Source organism: Ranitomeya variabilis, chromosome 2 (genome assembly GCF_051348905.1).
Source record: "Ranitomeya variabilis isolate aRanVar5 chromosome 2, aRanVar5.hap1, whole genome shotgun sequence".
Classification (NCBI taxonomy): domain Eukaryota; kingdom Metazoa; phylum Chordata; class Amphibia; order Anura; family Dendrobatidae; genus Ranitomeya; species Ranitomeya variabilis.
Window position 1 is genome coordinate 689,630,724 of NC_135233.1, and position 14,002 is coordinate 689,644,725.

A 14,002-nucleotide genomic window follows, 5' to 3' on the forward strand; every position below is an offset into this window, starting at 1 on the left:
GTTGATTTTTACAGGTAATACACAATTTATTCTCCAGTAAGTGACACCTACTTGAGAAGGCAGAAGAGATTTCCAGCAGCTTTTCCACCTACACAATTCAGAGCTAATTTCGGCCTTTCAACTTCCTGAAAAGGGATATGAAAGCGTGGTCAGCTTGCTTCGCATGGCTGTGTACTTTGTGTTGATAATTACTTCATACTGTCACTTCGTATTACTAGTTACAAGCTTGTACTAAAATCCAGCCACCGCGGATGCTTTACAGCTGTAAATGGAATCTAGAAAACGTACAGGGAGTACTGTGTACAGAATTACCTTAAACAGATTTGCCATTTCTGTTTTCTCCAGCATATCCTCAGTAATAACATAGCTGGCACCCTGGGACAATAGTTTCTCCTTCAATTCGGCCAAATTAGGTCTTCAAAGTACAAAGAAAATGAACATGGTTAAATAAATACAGCAGAAAAGCGAAAAAAGTTTATCAAACAGCCACATTATTGATTACATTCATATTTTTTCAATTAAACTGGAATTACATTTGAAGCCAATAGAAGAAAAACATGCTTGGTGCAAGTACAACATGAAGCATGAATAGTAAAACAATCTGGCGCGCAGCAAATTCAAATAACTCTATAAGGTCAGTGGGGGTGCATACCAAGTGAACATGTAACGGAGCATGCCAACAAAGAGAGTCACTATAAGGTATGCACACCAGCCGAAGAGATATATATACACTCACCGGCCACTTTATTAGGTACACCATGCTAGTAACGGGTTGGACCCCCTTTTGCCTTCAGAACTGCCTCAATTCTTCGTGGCATAGATTCAACAAGGTGCTGGAAGCATTCCTCAGAGATTTTGGTCCATATTGACATGATGGCATCACACAGTTGCCGCAGATTTGTCGGCTGCACATCCCAAAGATGCTCCATACAAGGCAGGATGGATCCATGCTTTCATGTTGTTTACGCCAAATTCTGACCCTACCATCCGAATGTCGCAGCAGAAATCGAGACTCATCAGACCAAGCAACGTTTTTCCAATCTTCTACTGTCCAATTTCGATGAGCTTGTACAAATTGTAGCCTCAGTTTCCTGTTCTTAGCTGAAAGGAGTGGTACCCGGTGTGGTCTTCTGCTGCTGTAGCCCATCTGCCTCAAAGTTCGACGCACTGTGCGTTCAGAGATGCTCTTAGGCCTACCTTGGTTGTAACGGGTGGTGATTTGAGTCACTGTTGCCTTTCTATCAGCTCGAACCAGTCTGCCCATTCTCCTCTGACCTCTGGCATCAACAAGGCATTTCCGCCCACAGAACTGCCGCTCACTGGATTTTTTTTCTTTTTCGGACCATTCTCTGTAAACCCTAGAGATGGTTGTGAGTGAAAATCCCAGTAGATCAGCAGTTTCTGAAATACTCAGACCAGCCCTTCTGGCACCAACAACCATGCCACGTTCAAAGGCACTCAAATCACCTTTCTTCCCCATACTGATGCTCGGTTTGAACTGCAGGAGATTGTCTTGACCATGTCTACATGCCTAAATGCACTGAGTTGCCGCCATGTGATTGGCTGATTAGAAATTAAGTGTTAACAAGAAGTTGGACAGGTGTACCTAATAAAGTGGCCGGTGAGTGGATATAGATATATATCTATATATATATAGATAGATAGATATAAAACAGGAAACTTTATTGGTAACAAAGTTTAAAAACAATACAATACTCCACCACATGAGCCCCCACTCTGTGTAAGGTATAGCAATAAACAAAATACACACCTAAACAATCAAATGAATAACAAAACAGAGAAAGATAAACCTAAAATGAAATATAGGCATATAATACTAGAACACCCACCAGCAGGTAAATAGTACACAGCACCAAGTCAATAAAGGTATAAATGACATATATATCACATAGACCTAAAAATATAGTCTAGATCAGGGGTGTCAAACTGCATTCCTCGAGGGCCGCAAACGGGTCATGTTTTCAGGATTTCCTTAGCATTCCACAAGGTGCTGGAATCATTCAGTGCAGGTGATTAAATTATCACCTGTGCAATACAAGGAAATCCTGAAAACATGACCTGTTTGCGGCCCTTGAGGAATGCAGTTTGACACCTCTGGTCTAGATCCATGACGGAAAAAAAAAAAAAAAAGTGCTGAGACATGAGCACAGGGTCCAATTTGTCAAGTAATACAGACACTGTTAAACAGGAGCAAATAACCTGGAAAGGACTGCCATGCTGGCGGCTGAACACAAGAGCGGGTGGTGGGGGAGTGGACTCCCAACGCGTATCGCTGTTACCAGGACAGCTTCGTCATGAAGTATGGACGCAACTTTTTTTTATCTTATCCACTTTCAAAGGCAAAATATTATCTTGTGTTTTCCATTTCATCCTAAAAACAGTGATAGTTATGTGTCAGGTGGAAAAAAAAGAAGTGAGTCTAGTACATGCAACCGACTGTATAATCATTGTATAATCCTACCATGTTTTTCTAGAGGAAGACAAAGATCTCCTATGAGGCAATTGCCAATTTTCTCAATAATTATGGTCAAAAAATCTTTCCCAAATGAAATGATTGGCCCCAAAATAAATGCCCGGATTACAGATCTAATCGCCAGCAATCCAGAACATATACTGTATATTTTCATATGACTTCTTTATTTATTTTTTTTTGCAGCCTTGTATGTTCTATGCTATATCAATTAAGGTAAAACACACTTTTTTAAAAAGCCATTTTGGGACAAGAAACCCAAAGTGACTGGTCAAAGAGGTATGTCCAAGTGGCTTCTCTTCACCCTTCTCCCCTTGACTGACAGGTCCCTCCCTAACTAAATACACATTTATGGGAGGAGTTCTATCAGTCTAGGGGAGTGGGGCTTGAAGTAGCTGATGTGGCCTTGCATTTTGGAGTAATTAACTGTCATGATAGGACTGGAGAGTAAACTGGGACCAGGGGCACCTTTCCTGGCCTTAGCACTAGGGGCCGCCCTAGCTCGCCCTGTTCCCCGGGATACCTCAGATGGTGAGGATGGAGCGCTCCCAGACGCAGGGCCGCGGGGTGCTCGGTACAGGGCCTCTCTGTCTCGATCCTGGGGTTGTCACGGTGGCTAGACCCGGTCCGTGACCCTGCTAAGGGGCGTCCAATGAAAGGTGTGATAATGGTGCGTGGTGCAAGTCGCGATGAATAACGAGGACACAGAGTTGCAGTCTCTTTACCTCTTTACTGAAGGCTTCAGGATCCGCAATCCAGAGCACTGCTAACAGGGCTGGCTGAGACCGGCCAGTCCGAAGGCACATCCAGAGTTCCCTTTGCAGGTGGAAATCAGTGCCTACCTTCTAGCGCCTGTGTGTTGTAGTACCTCCCTGCTGAGCACCACGGGATAGTCCTCAAAACTGTTGTGTCTGTTTCTGATGTTCTTTCTCACAACTCGTATCTGTTCTGATGTTCTTTCTCCGTGCCCCAGATGATATGGCTAGGACGCATCCGTATGACGGGTAGGCCTGGAGTTCTTCCGGGACCCTAGAGACGCCCCTCTCCCACAATTGCCTCCAATGTCGTCTTAGGTGATTTAGGTGAGACAGCCAACCTATAATTAACTGTCCTGCCGCTGTTTGAAGTAATGCTTGGAGCCCAATACTTCCTCGGCGTTCCGGCCACCGGCTACGCGCCTCCGTAGGATGTTGCCACGATCTTAAGTCATGACTCCTACTGGTTCTATTCTCCTTTGTGCTGTGATCTCATTTCTCACTTCTCCACAATAAACCTCCCTTCGTGTCCTTTCTTTGGATGCCACCGCAATGGGGGCAGGCGCGGCTCCATAACGTTCTGTCCTTTTCGCTAGGCCACTGTCAGGATCCCACCCCTGACAGGGACCCGCCGGAATCTTCCCCCGCAACACCCCCTGCCACAGGATGTTGCCTGGATCAAACCCAGTCAGCTTCTCTCTAACTTCCTATCCAACCCCCAGTTTTACCAGATTGTGAGGAGTGGCCTAATACATAGAACCCTTTGCTCCCTCTGGTGGCCAGAGTGTGAAGTGTAATGTGTGACTGTGATACCTGGTCAGGTGAACTCCTTAAGTGCCATCAGACGTACCATCACTCCCCTTAGTGGCGGAGCGTCAGTACTGCAATGACCACGACTCTGGGGCGCTGCAAGGACGCCGGGGCCTTTGCCCTGTCTCCTAGCTGCAGCCCTGCATCTGTCCACCTACCCCACCCGGGGAAGAGAGGCGCTACTGTGTACCTTAGTACACCAACCCGACAGACAGGAGAACAAAGACAAGGGTAAAAGAACATTCCACTCACACAAAATATACTCTCACAAATAACAGAGGTATTCACCAGGGTGGGAAGGATGGGGGAAGAAAATAAGGCAGGTAAGGATGAGGAATTTCCAAGCGTACAAACCAAGCACCAGTCGCACAATAAACTCCTCCAGTTCTCCTTATCCACACCAGCTACTCTCACTCCATCCAGGTCTATGTAACAAGTGCTAACTCAGCCAAGGACCTGGCCAGAAGGCCTAGCTTTTATAGGAGAGAGGAGTGGCTAACCAAGCACTGCTGAATGCAGGGATTTCCACATGGCCAATTAACCCCTGTCCTGCTGAAAGAAAATAAACAAATTTAATACACTAGAGAAGTGCTTCTCAGCGGTGAGCAGGAGCCATCAGACGCTGTGGTCTTCTGGCACTGCTCTGTTGCGGTAACTCCGTGACATTATCCTAGTTTAATCACCCCCGGCAGGCTTCTAAATGTATGTTTTCTCTTAAATGTCACAGCGTAAAACAATTGTAGATGGAAAACTGGAGCCAGTCTCTGATTCATGCTGCTTTTGGTTCAGATGTCAGGCTCTATTTAACCTCTTCCAGACATGGCCAATTTCCATTTCTTTTTTTTTTTCTTTTTTCCTCCCTTTCTCTCAAGAGCCATAACTTTTATTTTTCTGTCCACATAGATATATGAGGACTTGTTTTATGTGAGACGAGTAATACTTTTGAATGACACCATTCTTTTTATCACATAGTGTATTGGAAAATGGGAAGACAAATTCCAAAAGTGGTGAATTTGCAAAAAAAAATCCATCACATTTATGACATTGTTTTTTTGGGAATTGTTTTTATGGAGTAGTTTGTGGTAAAAATGACCTGGCATTCTCCTCATTAGATTACGGTGACACTAAATGTGTACACTTTTTATTTATTATTTTACAGGTGGAAAAAAATCAAAAATTAAAACAAAAGGCTTTGATTGTGTCGCCATTTTCTGAGACGTGGAACAATTTAATTTTTTGTTTTATAGAGCTGTGTGGACTTCATTTTTGCAGCGTGAGACATTTTTATTGATACCATAGAGGGATATAACTTATTGATCTCTTCTTACAGCATTTTTTGCAGTATTTGCGGTGACCAAAAATACACAATTTTAGCATTTTAATTTTTTTTAATCCTTCAGGTTTTATATTATGATAGATCTGGCTTTTCTAGACATGGGGATATCACAGATGCTTGTTTGCTATTTTTTATTTATTATCCTCTGACTATTTGTACTATATACAGCAATACCACAGTAGTGCTGCATATAATAAAAATCACGATCTCTTTTTGAAGTCCAGTCACAGGCTTGGTTTCAAGTGAGCTCTGTAATGACAGGTACAGAGGTCTGTAACAGACCCCCAGCTGTCATAGCAAATTATTGGCGCCCCGTGATCGCTTCACAGGAGAGCAGATGGCCAGGGCCGGACTGGGACTAAAATTCAGCCCTGGCGTTTGATGTTACACAGGCCCACTTGTCGCATGGTGAATATAGAATATATTTGTGCACCTGTATGTCAAAAGATGTGAGGTGCGTTTAACAAGACTATATAACATACAGTCCCAGATGGTCCAGTATTACAGTTCAGTCTTATTTATTGCTCCAAGGCCGGGGTCACACTAGCATATAACATGGCTGAGTGCTATGTAATGATTAATGAAACATCGTATAGCACTCAGCCCAGTGTTATCCTTTGGAGATCTGTGATTATTTTCTCATGTCGATTTGGCATGAGAGAACAATTGCTGCATGCTGCAATAGGCAGCGACACTCGGCTCACTCGCACCCACACAAGTCTATGGATGCATGTGAAACATCGGACTGCACTGGAATGTCATTCCAGTGCAGTCCGATTTACGAAAAGACAGGTAATGGAGGAGATGGAGAAATTACTTTCTCCATCTCCTCCGCAGTTGTGCTCTGATTCTCCCACGTGAGAGCATCGGAGCACAGAGCACTGACACATCCGAGCTGGAGCCGAGGGTCATTGGCATATCGCATCCATTGCTCTCGCATCTGATGTTATACGCTTGTGTGATTCCAGCCTTAGTTGCAATACGAAGAAAAGTTGCTACGTTACACACACAGCAGGGTCTCGTAGACAATGAAGATGAAGCTGCGCTCTCCATAGTGCTATGGTCTTGACCCTGGTAATGTCGAGCCGTTGGGGTAGAAAATAAGAACCCACCCCCACCCACCGAATGACTTTCCCAGTGTCCCATACCCTTGACCTGAAATAACAAATAACTACAAATAATTATTTGGAATAATATCGGCCACAGCAGCCTTTTTATTTAATACAAACAAAACATATATGAAATAAACATCCAATAACTTTAAACTAGGAGGAGTCCTTGGAGCTCCCAAGAATCTGGTGATCAAAACCCTGCATAGCGTGAACATTAACAAAACCAACATTACTCCCAGCCGTTACCACCTGGCTCGGGAGCACCAAAAACCCCAGAGGGTTCACTGTTCACGCTACACTTTCCGGGGAACCGACCACCTCTGCCGGAACCCCCCACCAATTCACCAGATCCAAAACCACTTTACCACTAAATCCAGAGGAGCCATAAGCCAATGGATCCCCCAACCCAATTTCCACCAACTCCAAGGACTCCACCCAGCCACCACTACCACAATGACCCTTGAACACTTAAAATACCGTCAACCCAAATCCCCACCATCCCAAAAGAAAAAAACGTAAACAAATAGGGCGGGAGGGCGGGACACCAATTGCCCAGAGAGCGGGAACTGACCAGGCCACTCCCCCCACCACTAGTTAACCTTTAAATTTCTACCCACAACCCCCTGCACAGTTAACCCTAACCCCTCCCTCCATCCCACGGTCATGCTGTCCTCCACTTACGCCGCGGGGGGGGGAGGGGCGGCTCAGCTCCGGCCATTACTTGACCCTGGTAATGTCGAGCCGTTGGGGTAGAAAATAAGAACCCACCCCCATCCACCGAATGACTTTCCCAGTGTCCCATACCCTTGACCTGAAATAAAAACCGCACACAAATAATTATTTGGAATAATATCGGCCACAGCAGCCTTTTTATTTAATACAAACAAAACATATATGAAATAAACATCCAATAACTTTAAACTAGGAGGAGTCCTTGGAGCTCCCAAGAATCTGGTGATCAAAACCCTGCATAGCGTGAACATTAACAAAACCAACATTACTCCCAGCCGTTACCACCTGGCTCGGGAGCACCAAAAACCCCAGAGGGTTCACTGTTCACGCTACACTTTCCGGGGAACAGACCACCTCTGCCGGAACCCCCCACCAATTCACCAGATCCAAAACCAGTTTACCACTAAATCCAGAGGAGCCATAAGCCAATGGATCCCCCAACCCAATTTCCACCAACTCCAAGGACTCCACCCAGCCACCACAATGAGGGACTTTGAATACCTCAAAGACCCGAGACCCCACCAAAACGAAACGCTATGGCCTTCTCCACACCTTCCTGCAGACCAAGCACCCAAAAATCCATCCCGACAGCGTTCAAATGCACTCCGTCTGCCAACCAGAACGCCCCAACCCCTTTTTCCAACTCGAAATGCCTCACGGCAACTCCACCATTCCTGGTCACAAAAGCCGACACGGCCCTATTGACCTTAATCCTCGCCTTGTTAATTTTATCCAGTGACCGCATATGCCTCCAGCGTTTTCGCGGTACTATCTCCGACCAAACTACCGACAATCCAGGATATAAAACCCACAACCTCAACATGTCTTGCTTTATATCCTTAATTAATTCTCGAAAGGGGCGTATCCCCAAATCATTACCTCCTACGTGCAATACCAAAACATCAGGCGACTTGTCTAAAATTACCGCAGCATGAATTTCCTTCAGGACCCTGTTCCAGGCCATGCCCCGAAAGCCAAGCCACCGAACCACTGCCACCGACCGATCGAAACCCAGTTGCCTACCCTCCGACCGTACGTCAGCTCGCAGGGCTCCCCAATGCACATAGGAATGACCGAAAATCCACACCAGTAGGAGGTGGAAAACCTGAAAAATACAAACACAAGCAATCAAATCCCCACCATATCACAAAACAAATAACCATAACACCGGACCTTACCAGATGACGTAATCATACCCCACTAACACCTCACATAACTACGGTATCTATTTGACTTCCATCTGCCAATACGTTTAATCACTTCCGCATCCAAACCACCCGCAGCCGCGTCAGTTGCCGCCCCAATCCGAAACGAATGAGGAGTAAAGCGCGACCCATCCAACCCCAATTCATTAATCGCCTTTTTGAAAATCATGCCAAACTGATACCTTGACAAAGAGGAACCGTCCTCATGACAGAGCAACGATCCAGCCCTGAGAGGCATGAGCCCCCAAAAAACTTTCAAACAAGTAACTGGGCACATACGCGAGCCGGCGACTGCACCTAGCACCACCTTCTTACTGCGGCCCACCTGGTCAGTCTTTGAGCGACGTAACCAGAACTCCACCCTATCCTCCGACAATAACACGTCACGCGCCAAAATCCCTCCCACCACTTTTTTGGTAGGAGACACCAACTCACCAATCCTCAGCGCACCGAAAAAGGCGAAGGAAAATGCCAAACGGAATAAACAATGCTCAAAAGCCGATCCGCAGCACGTACACAACGCCTCACCCATCCGTTCCAACATAGCAAAAGACACGGGACGCCGTGAGTCCAACCCCCCGCATCGCCTATGGAAACCTTTAACTGCTTGCCACACCAAAAACACTTTGGACAAATCCCGTTGCCCCCTTAACTTAAAACCAAAAGCCAGAGCAGCCAGCAAGCGCGATACCTTCGTCCACGACAAACCTTCCGAAAACCCTCGACTTAACCAAGACAGCAGAACACCCACTTGGTCATCCGAACTAACTACCCCCGGGCAAGCTGTTAACATCCCCTCCCAAGACAACCAAACCGCTTGATACGCCTCCCATGTTTTGGGAGCCAACGATGACCGTATCAAATCTTCAGCGTCCCAGATGCCACAATCCAAAGGTCCGCAGGGCAATCCAAGCCGACGGTCTCTGCTTCTGGAGCCAATACCCGAAAACGCTCGAACTGAAAACGAGAAAGAGAATCCGCTATTGAATTACGCACCCCAGGCACATGAGTTGCCGTAACCTGTGAATTCAACTCCAAACAAGCTAACACCAGTCGGCGAAGAACCCGCACCACGGGAGGTGACGACGCCGTGAGTCCATTCACAGCACACACGACCCCCATATTGTCACAGTTAAAACGAATGCGCCTGTTACGGAATTCATCCTTCCACAAGTGAACCGCCACCAGAATTGGAAAAATTTCCAACAACGCGATGTTACGAACTAGCCCCGCCGCGATCCACTCAGCAGGCCAAGGTGCCGCACACCACTGCCCCCTGAAGTAAGCTCCAAAACCACTACCACCAGCTGCATCTGTAAACAAATCAAGCGAATCATTGTCAATCGCCTCTTCCATCAACAACGACCGACAATTATACGAACCCAAAAAGGTGCTCCAAACTGCCAAGTCCTCTTTCAGCTCAGATGACAAGCGAATAAAATGGTGCGGTGCCCGCACTCCGGCCGTAGCACTCGCTAATCTCCTGGAGAACACTCTCCCCATCGGCATCACCCGACAAGCAAAATTGAGTTTACCAAGCAACGATTGCAACTCACGCAAGGTCAACTTCTTCAAACGCTGCGCACGCGCCAAATCCTCACGCAATCCCTCAATCTTGTCCACCGGCAGCCGAAACTCCCACTCAACCGTATCAATGACAATACCCAAAAAACTCAAACACGTACTCGGGCCTTCCGTCTTTCCAGGCGCCAGGGGAACCCCAAAACGCTCACAAACCCATTCAACAGCCCGCAAAAGCCGATAACAACGATCAGACCCAGCCGGGCCTACACACAGGAAATCATCCAAATAGTGCATAACTGAATCGCAATCCGAAACATCCTTAACAACCCACTCTAAAAATGAACTGAACGTCTCAAACAACGTGCACGATAAGGAACAACCCATAGGCAAACACCTATCAACGTAGAAACCCCCCTCCCAAAAACAACCCAACAGACGAACACTATCAGGATGCACCGGTAGCAACCGAAACGCCACCTCAATATCCGTTTTGGCCAACAGGGCCCCTCGTCCGAACTTACATACCCACGCAACAGCTTCGTCAAAAGACGCGTAGACCACCGAGCAAAGCTCCGGCGCAATACCGTCGTTAATAGACAACCCACGTGGATAAGACAAATGGTGTATCAAACGAAATTTTCCCGCTTCCTTCTTGGGGACCACACCAAGTGAGGAAACAACCAGGTCCTCAAATGGGGGAGACTCAAAGGGGCCAGACATCCACCCCACCGCCACCTCCTTCTTCAACTTCTCTGACACAACCCCCCCATGTAATACTGCTGACCGCAAATTCTTCAGCACCCGAGGGACCACAAATGGAGGGGCAGGAATCACAAAACCATCCCGAAAACCATGATACAACAACACCGATGCCTCTGCCTTGGGATACCTATCTAGATAGGGGACCATCTTTTCCAGCCTCACCGGCGTCACCCCCATGAGAATTCCCGTCCCCAGACTTCGACTTGGCTTTTTTAAAGAATTTTGAAGCCCCGTGAGAGGACCCGCTGCAATGGGAACACAAGTGTTTAAATTTGCAGTTAACCCCAAACTTGCATTGCCCATTGTTGAACTGCCAACATAATCCCGCCTTTTGACCCCCTGACTGACTGGACTGTCCCGACATTCCTGCCGAACTGGACCGACCGCTCTGACCGGAACCACCGGTCCCCCCTTGAAAGGAATGACCAAACTTATACTGCGCCATCACCCGAAGCCAGAGCCCAATATCCTTTTGGTCCCAACGAAGAGTCGGACGTATAGCCTTCCGCTGCCGGAATTGCTCGTCGTACCTCAGCCAAGCCTGCCCACCATAAACCCTATGAGCCTCCCCAATAGAGTCCATGTAGCAAAACAGGCCCGAACAATTCTCCGGCGCCTTTTCGCCAATCACACTTGCCAGAATGGCGAACGCCTGCAACTAGTGTTGAGCATTCCGATACCGCAAGTATCGGGTATCGGCCGATATTTGCTGTATCGGAATTCCGATACCGAGAGCCGATACTTTTGTGGTGTCGGGTATCGGTATCGAAACAACATTAATGTGTAAAATAAAGAATTAAAATAAAAAATATTGCTATACTCACCTCTCCGACGCAGCCTGGACTTCAGCGAGGGAACCGGCAGCGTTGTTTGCTTAAAATTCGCGCTTTAACTTCCTTACTTGAAGTCCCGGCTTGTGATTGGTCGCGCGCCGCCCATGTGACCGCGACGCGACCAATCACAGCAAGCCGTGACGTAATTTTAGGTCCTTCAGGATTTTAAAATTACATTCCGGCGTTGTGATTGGTTGCGTCGCGGTCACATGGGCGACGCGACCAATCACAAGCCGTGACGTCACGGGAGGCAGGAGACGCGCGCATTTTAAAATGCGCGCGTGTCCTGCCTCCCGTGACGTCCCGGCTTGTGATTGGTCGCGTCGCCCATGTGACCGCGACGCGACCAATCACAGCAAGCCGTGACGTAATTTTAGGTCCTTCAGGATTTTAAAATTACGTTCTGGCTTGTGATTGGTTGCGTCGCGGTCACATGGGCGACGCGACCAATCACAAGCCGTGACGTCACGGGAGGCAGGACACGCGCGCATTTTAAAATGGTCCCTTGAGGGGCTCCTGCGCCGCCGGGGGGCCCGCGGAGCTAAGTCGGGCGACAGGCGTTCCGGAGGCCTAGTCCGACGCGAACGCCTCACAGGGGACGCCGGCCCCGCCACTAACCCTCCGCTCCCCACGATGCCAGCAACTTGCTGTTCCAGCCAGCCTGGAGGGTGCACAGCCGCTGCAGCCCTCAGGCTCTCCAGGAGTCGATCCACGGTGGACATAGTGAGTGCACACCAATTGCCCAGAGAGCGGGAACTGACCAGGCCACTCCCCCCCACCACTAGTTAACCTTTAAATTTCTACCCACAACCCCCTGCACAGTTAACCCTAACCCCTCCCTCCATCCCACGGTCATGCTGTCCTCCACTTACGCCGCGGGGGGGAGGGGCGGCTCAGCTCCGGCCATTACTGGTCCAAAGTGACCACATTAGCTATGTTTTGCTTCTATGGGAAAAATGTGCATAGAAAATTTTGCATATCTGCAAGAAAAATGGACATGTTGGGAATGTGAAGCACATACCGCAGGTCAGTTTACACTGCATAAAAAAGCCCAGTGGGCAGGAGATTTTTATACGGTAAATCCCATCCACACTTATGAACTGTAAGACGCTGCATTTTTGATGCAACAAAAATATGTAGCGCCAAAAACACACCAATATCTGAGAAGCCGGCAGTGCTTTGGACACAGTGGACATGTGCTGCGTCCATAGTGCTGCCTAAGGCTATGTGCACACATTGAGGATTTCTGTGCAGATTTTTCCACTAAGTTTTTGAAAAATATGCACGTAAAATGCACGGCCACAGATTTCTAGCATTTTTTGTGCACATTTCACCTGCATTTTACCACCTGCTGATTCCTATAAAGGAGCAGGTGTAAAACGCTGCGGAATCCGCACAAAGAATTGACATGCTGTAGAAAATACAATGCAGCGTTTCCACGCAGTATTTTCCACACCATGGGCACAGTGGCTTTTGATTTACATAGTACTGTACAATGCATGGAAAACTGCTGAGAATCCGCAGCGGCCAATCTGCTGCAGATCCGCAGCCAAATCCGCAATGTGTGCACATAGCCTAATACTGAACGTCTATACATACCCTTAAAGTGAACCTGACTGCTGATATCTGCTATGTGACCCATGGGCAGCATGTGTCCGGCAGCGGCTGTACGATCTAAGCCAGGTATGTTTGTCTCTGAAACGCTGCGGCATCACAGAGAAAAACATGTCTGACTTCTCCCCTCCGGCTGCCAATGACTGGTGTGTCTCTGTACACACACGCAGGAGGAAACTTGTCCCTCAGTGGGAGCAGATGGGGAGAAGCCACCAAGGACCTGCCTGTCTGACTAGTCACCCGTATGGCCTTGGTCCTCGGCGGCTTTTAAAGCAGCAGCATTTCAGAGTCAAACATACCTTTCTGGAATCATACAGCCAATGTGTGACACAAACGACCTGCAGAATGAGCAGCATCTATCAGCCATCATATTCCCTTTAAGATCCCATAGGTGCCATTTATGTCACATGGTTGACTATTATCCTTATCACTTTGAGGAGTACTATAACTCCCAGCATGTACAGAAGCTCCTATGGCATGCTGGGAGTTCTAGTTCACCACAGGAGTGGTGATTTTCTCTTGAATTAGGGTATGTTTCCACGGTCAGTAAATGCTGTGGATTGGACGCTGTGTACAGCCGCAGCATCCAATCCGCAGCGTAAAGATGTTACAGCATAGTGGAGGGGATGTAATGAAATCCCATCTCCACTATGCATGCAAGGACACCTACGGCGCCCCTGTGGAGACGGACATGTGACGCGTCTTTCCAGAGCGCAGCATGTCTATTTAGCTTACGGAGACACTCAGTCTCCACAAGATAAATATCACCGTTCTATGTATAGGATGCGGTGATTCTGCACGGTTCAATGAACACATGCGGAATCACCG

The 14,002-nt window shown here is 47.6% G+C and overlaps 1 protein-coding gene across 1 annotated transcript in view; it reads right to left on the bottom strand.

Annotated features, from left to right (window-relative positions):
- LOC143809838 (enoyl-[acyl-carrier-protein] reductase, mitochondrial-like) overlaps positions 1–14,002 on the bottom strand; it is a 215,804-nt gene that overhangs the window by 17,580 nt on the left and 184,222 nt on the right. Inside the window, exons 6-7 of the mRNA XM_077292831.1 lie at positions 313–415; positions 52–125 (exon numbers count right to left, since the gene is read on the bottom strand). Of these exons, the coding sequence (XP_077148946.1) occupies positions 52–125; positions 313–415 (177 nt within the window). The remainder of the gene's footprint in view (positions 1–51; positions 126–312; positions 416–14,002) is intronic.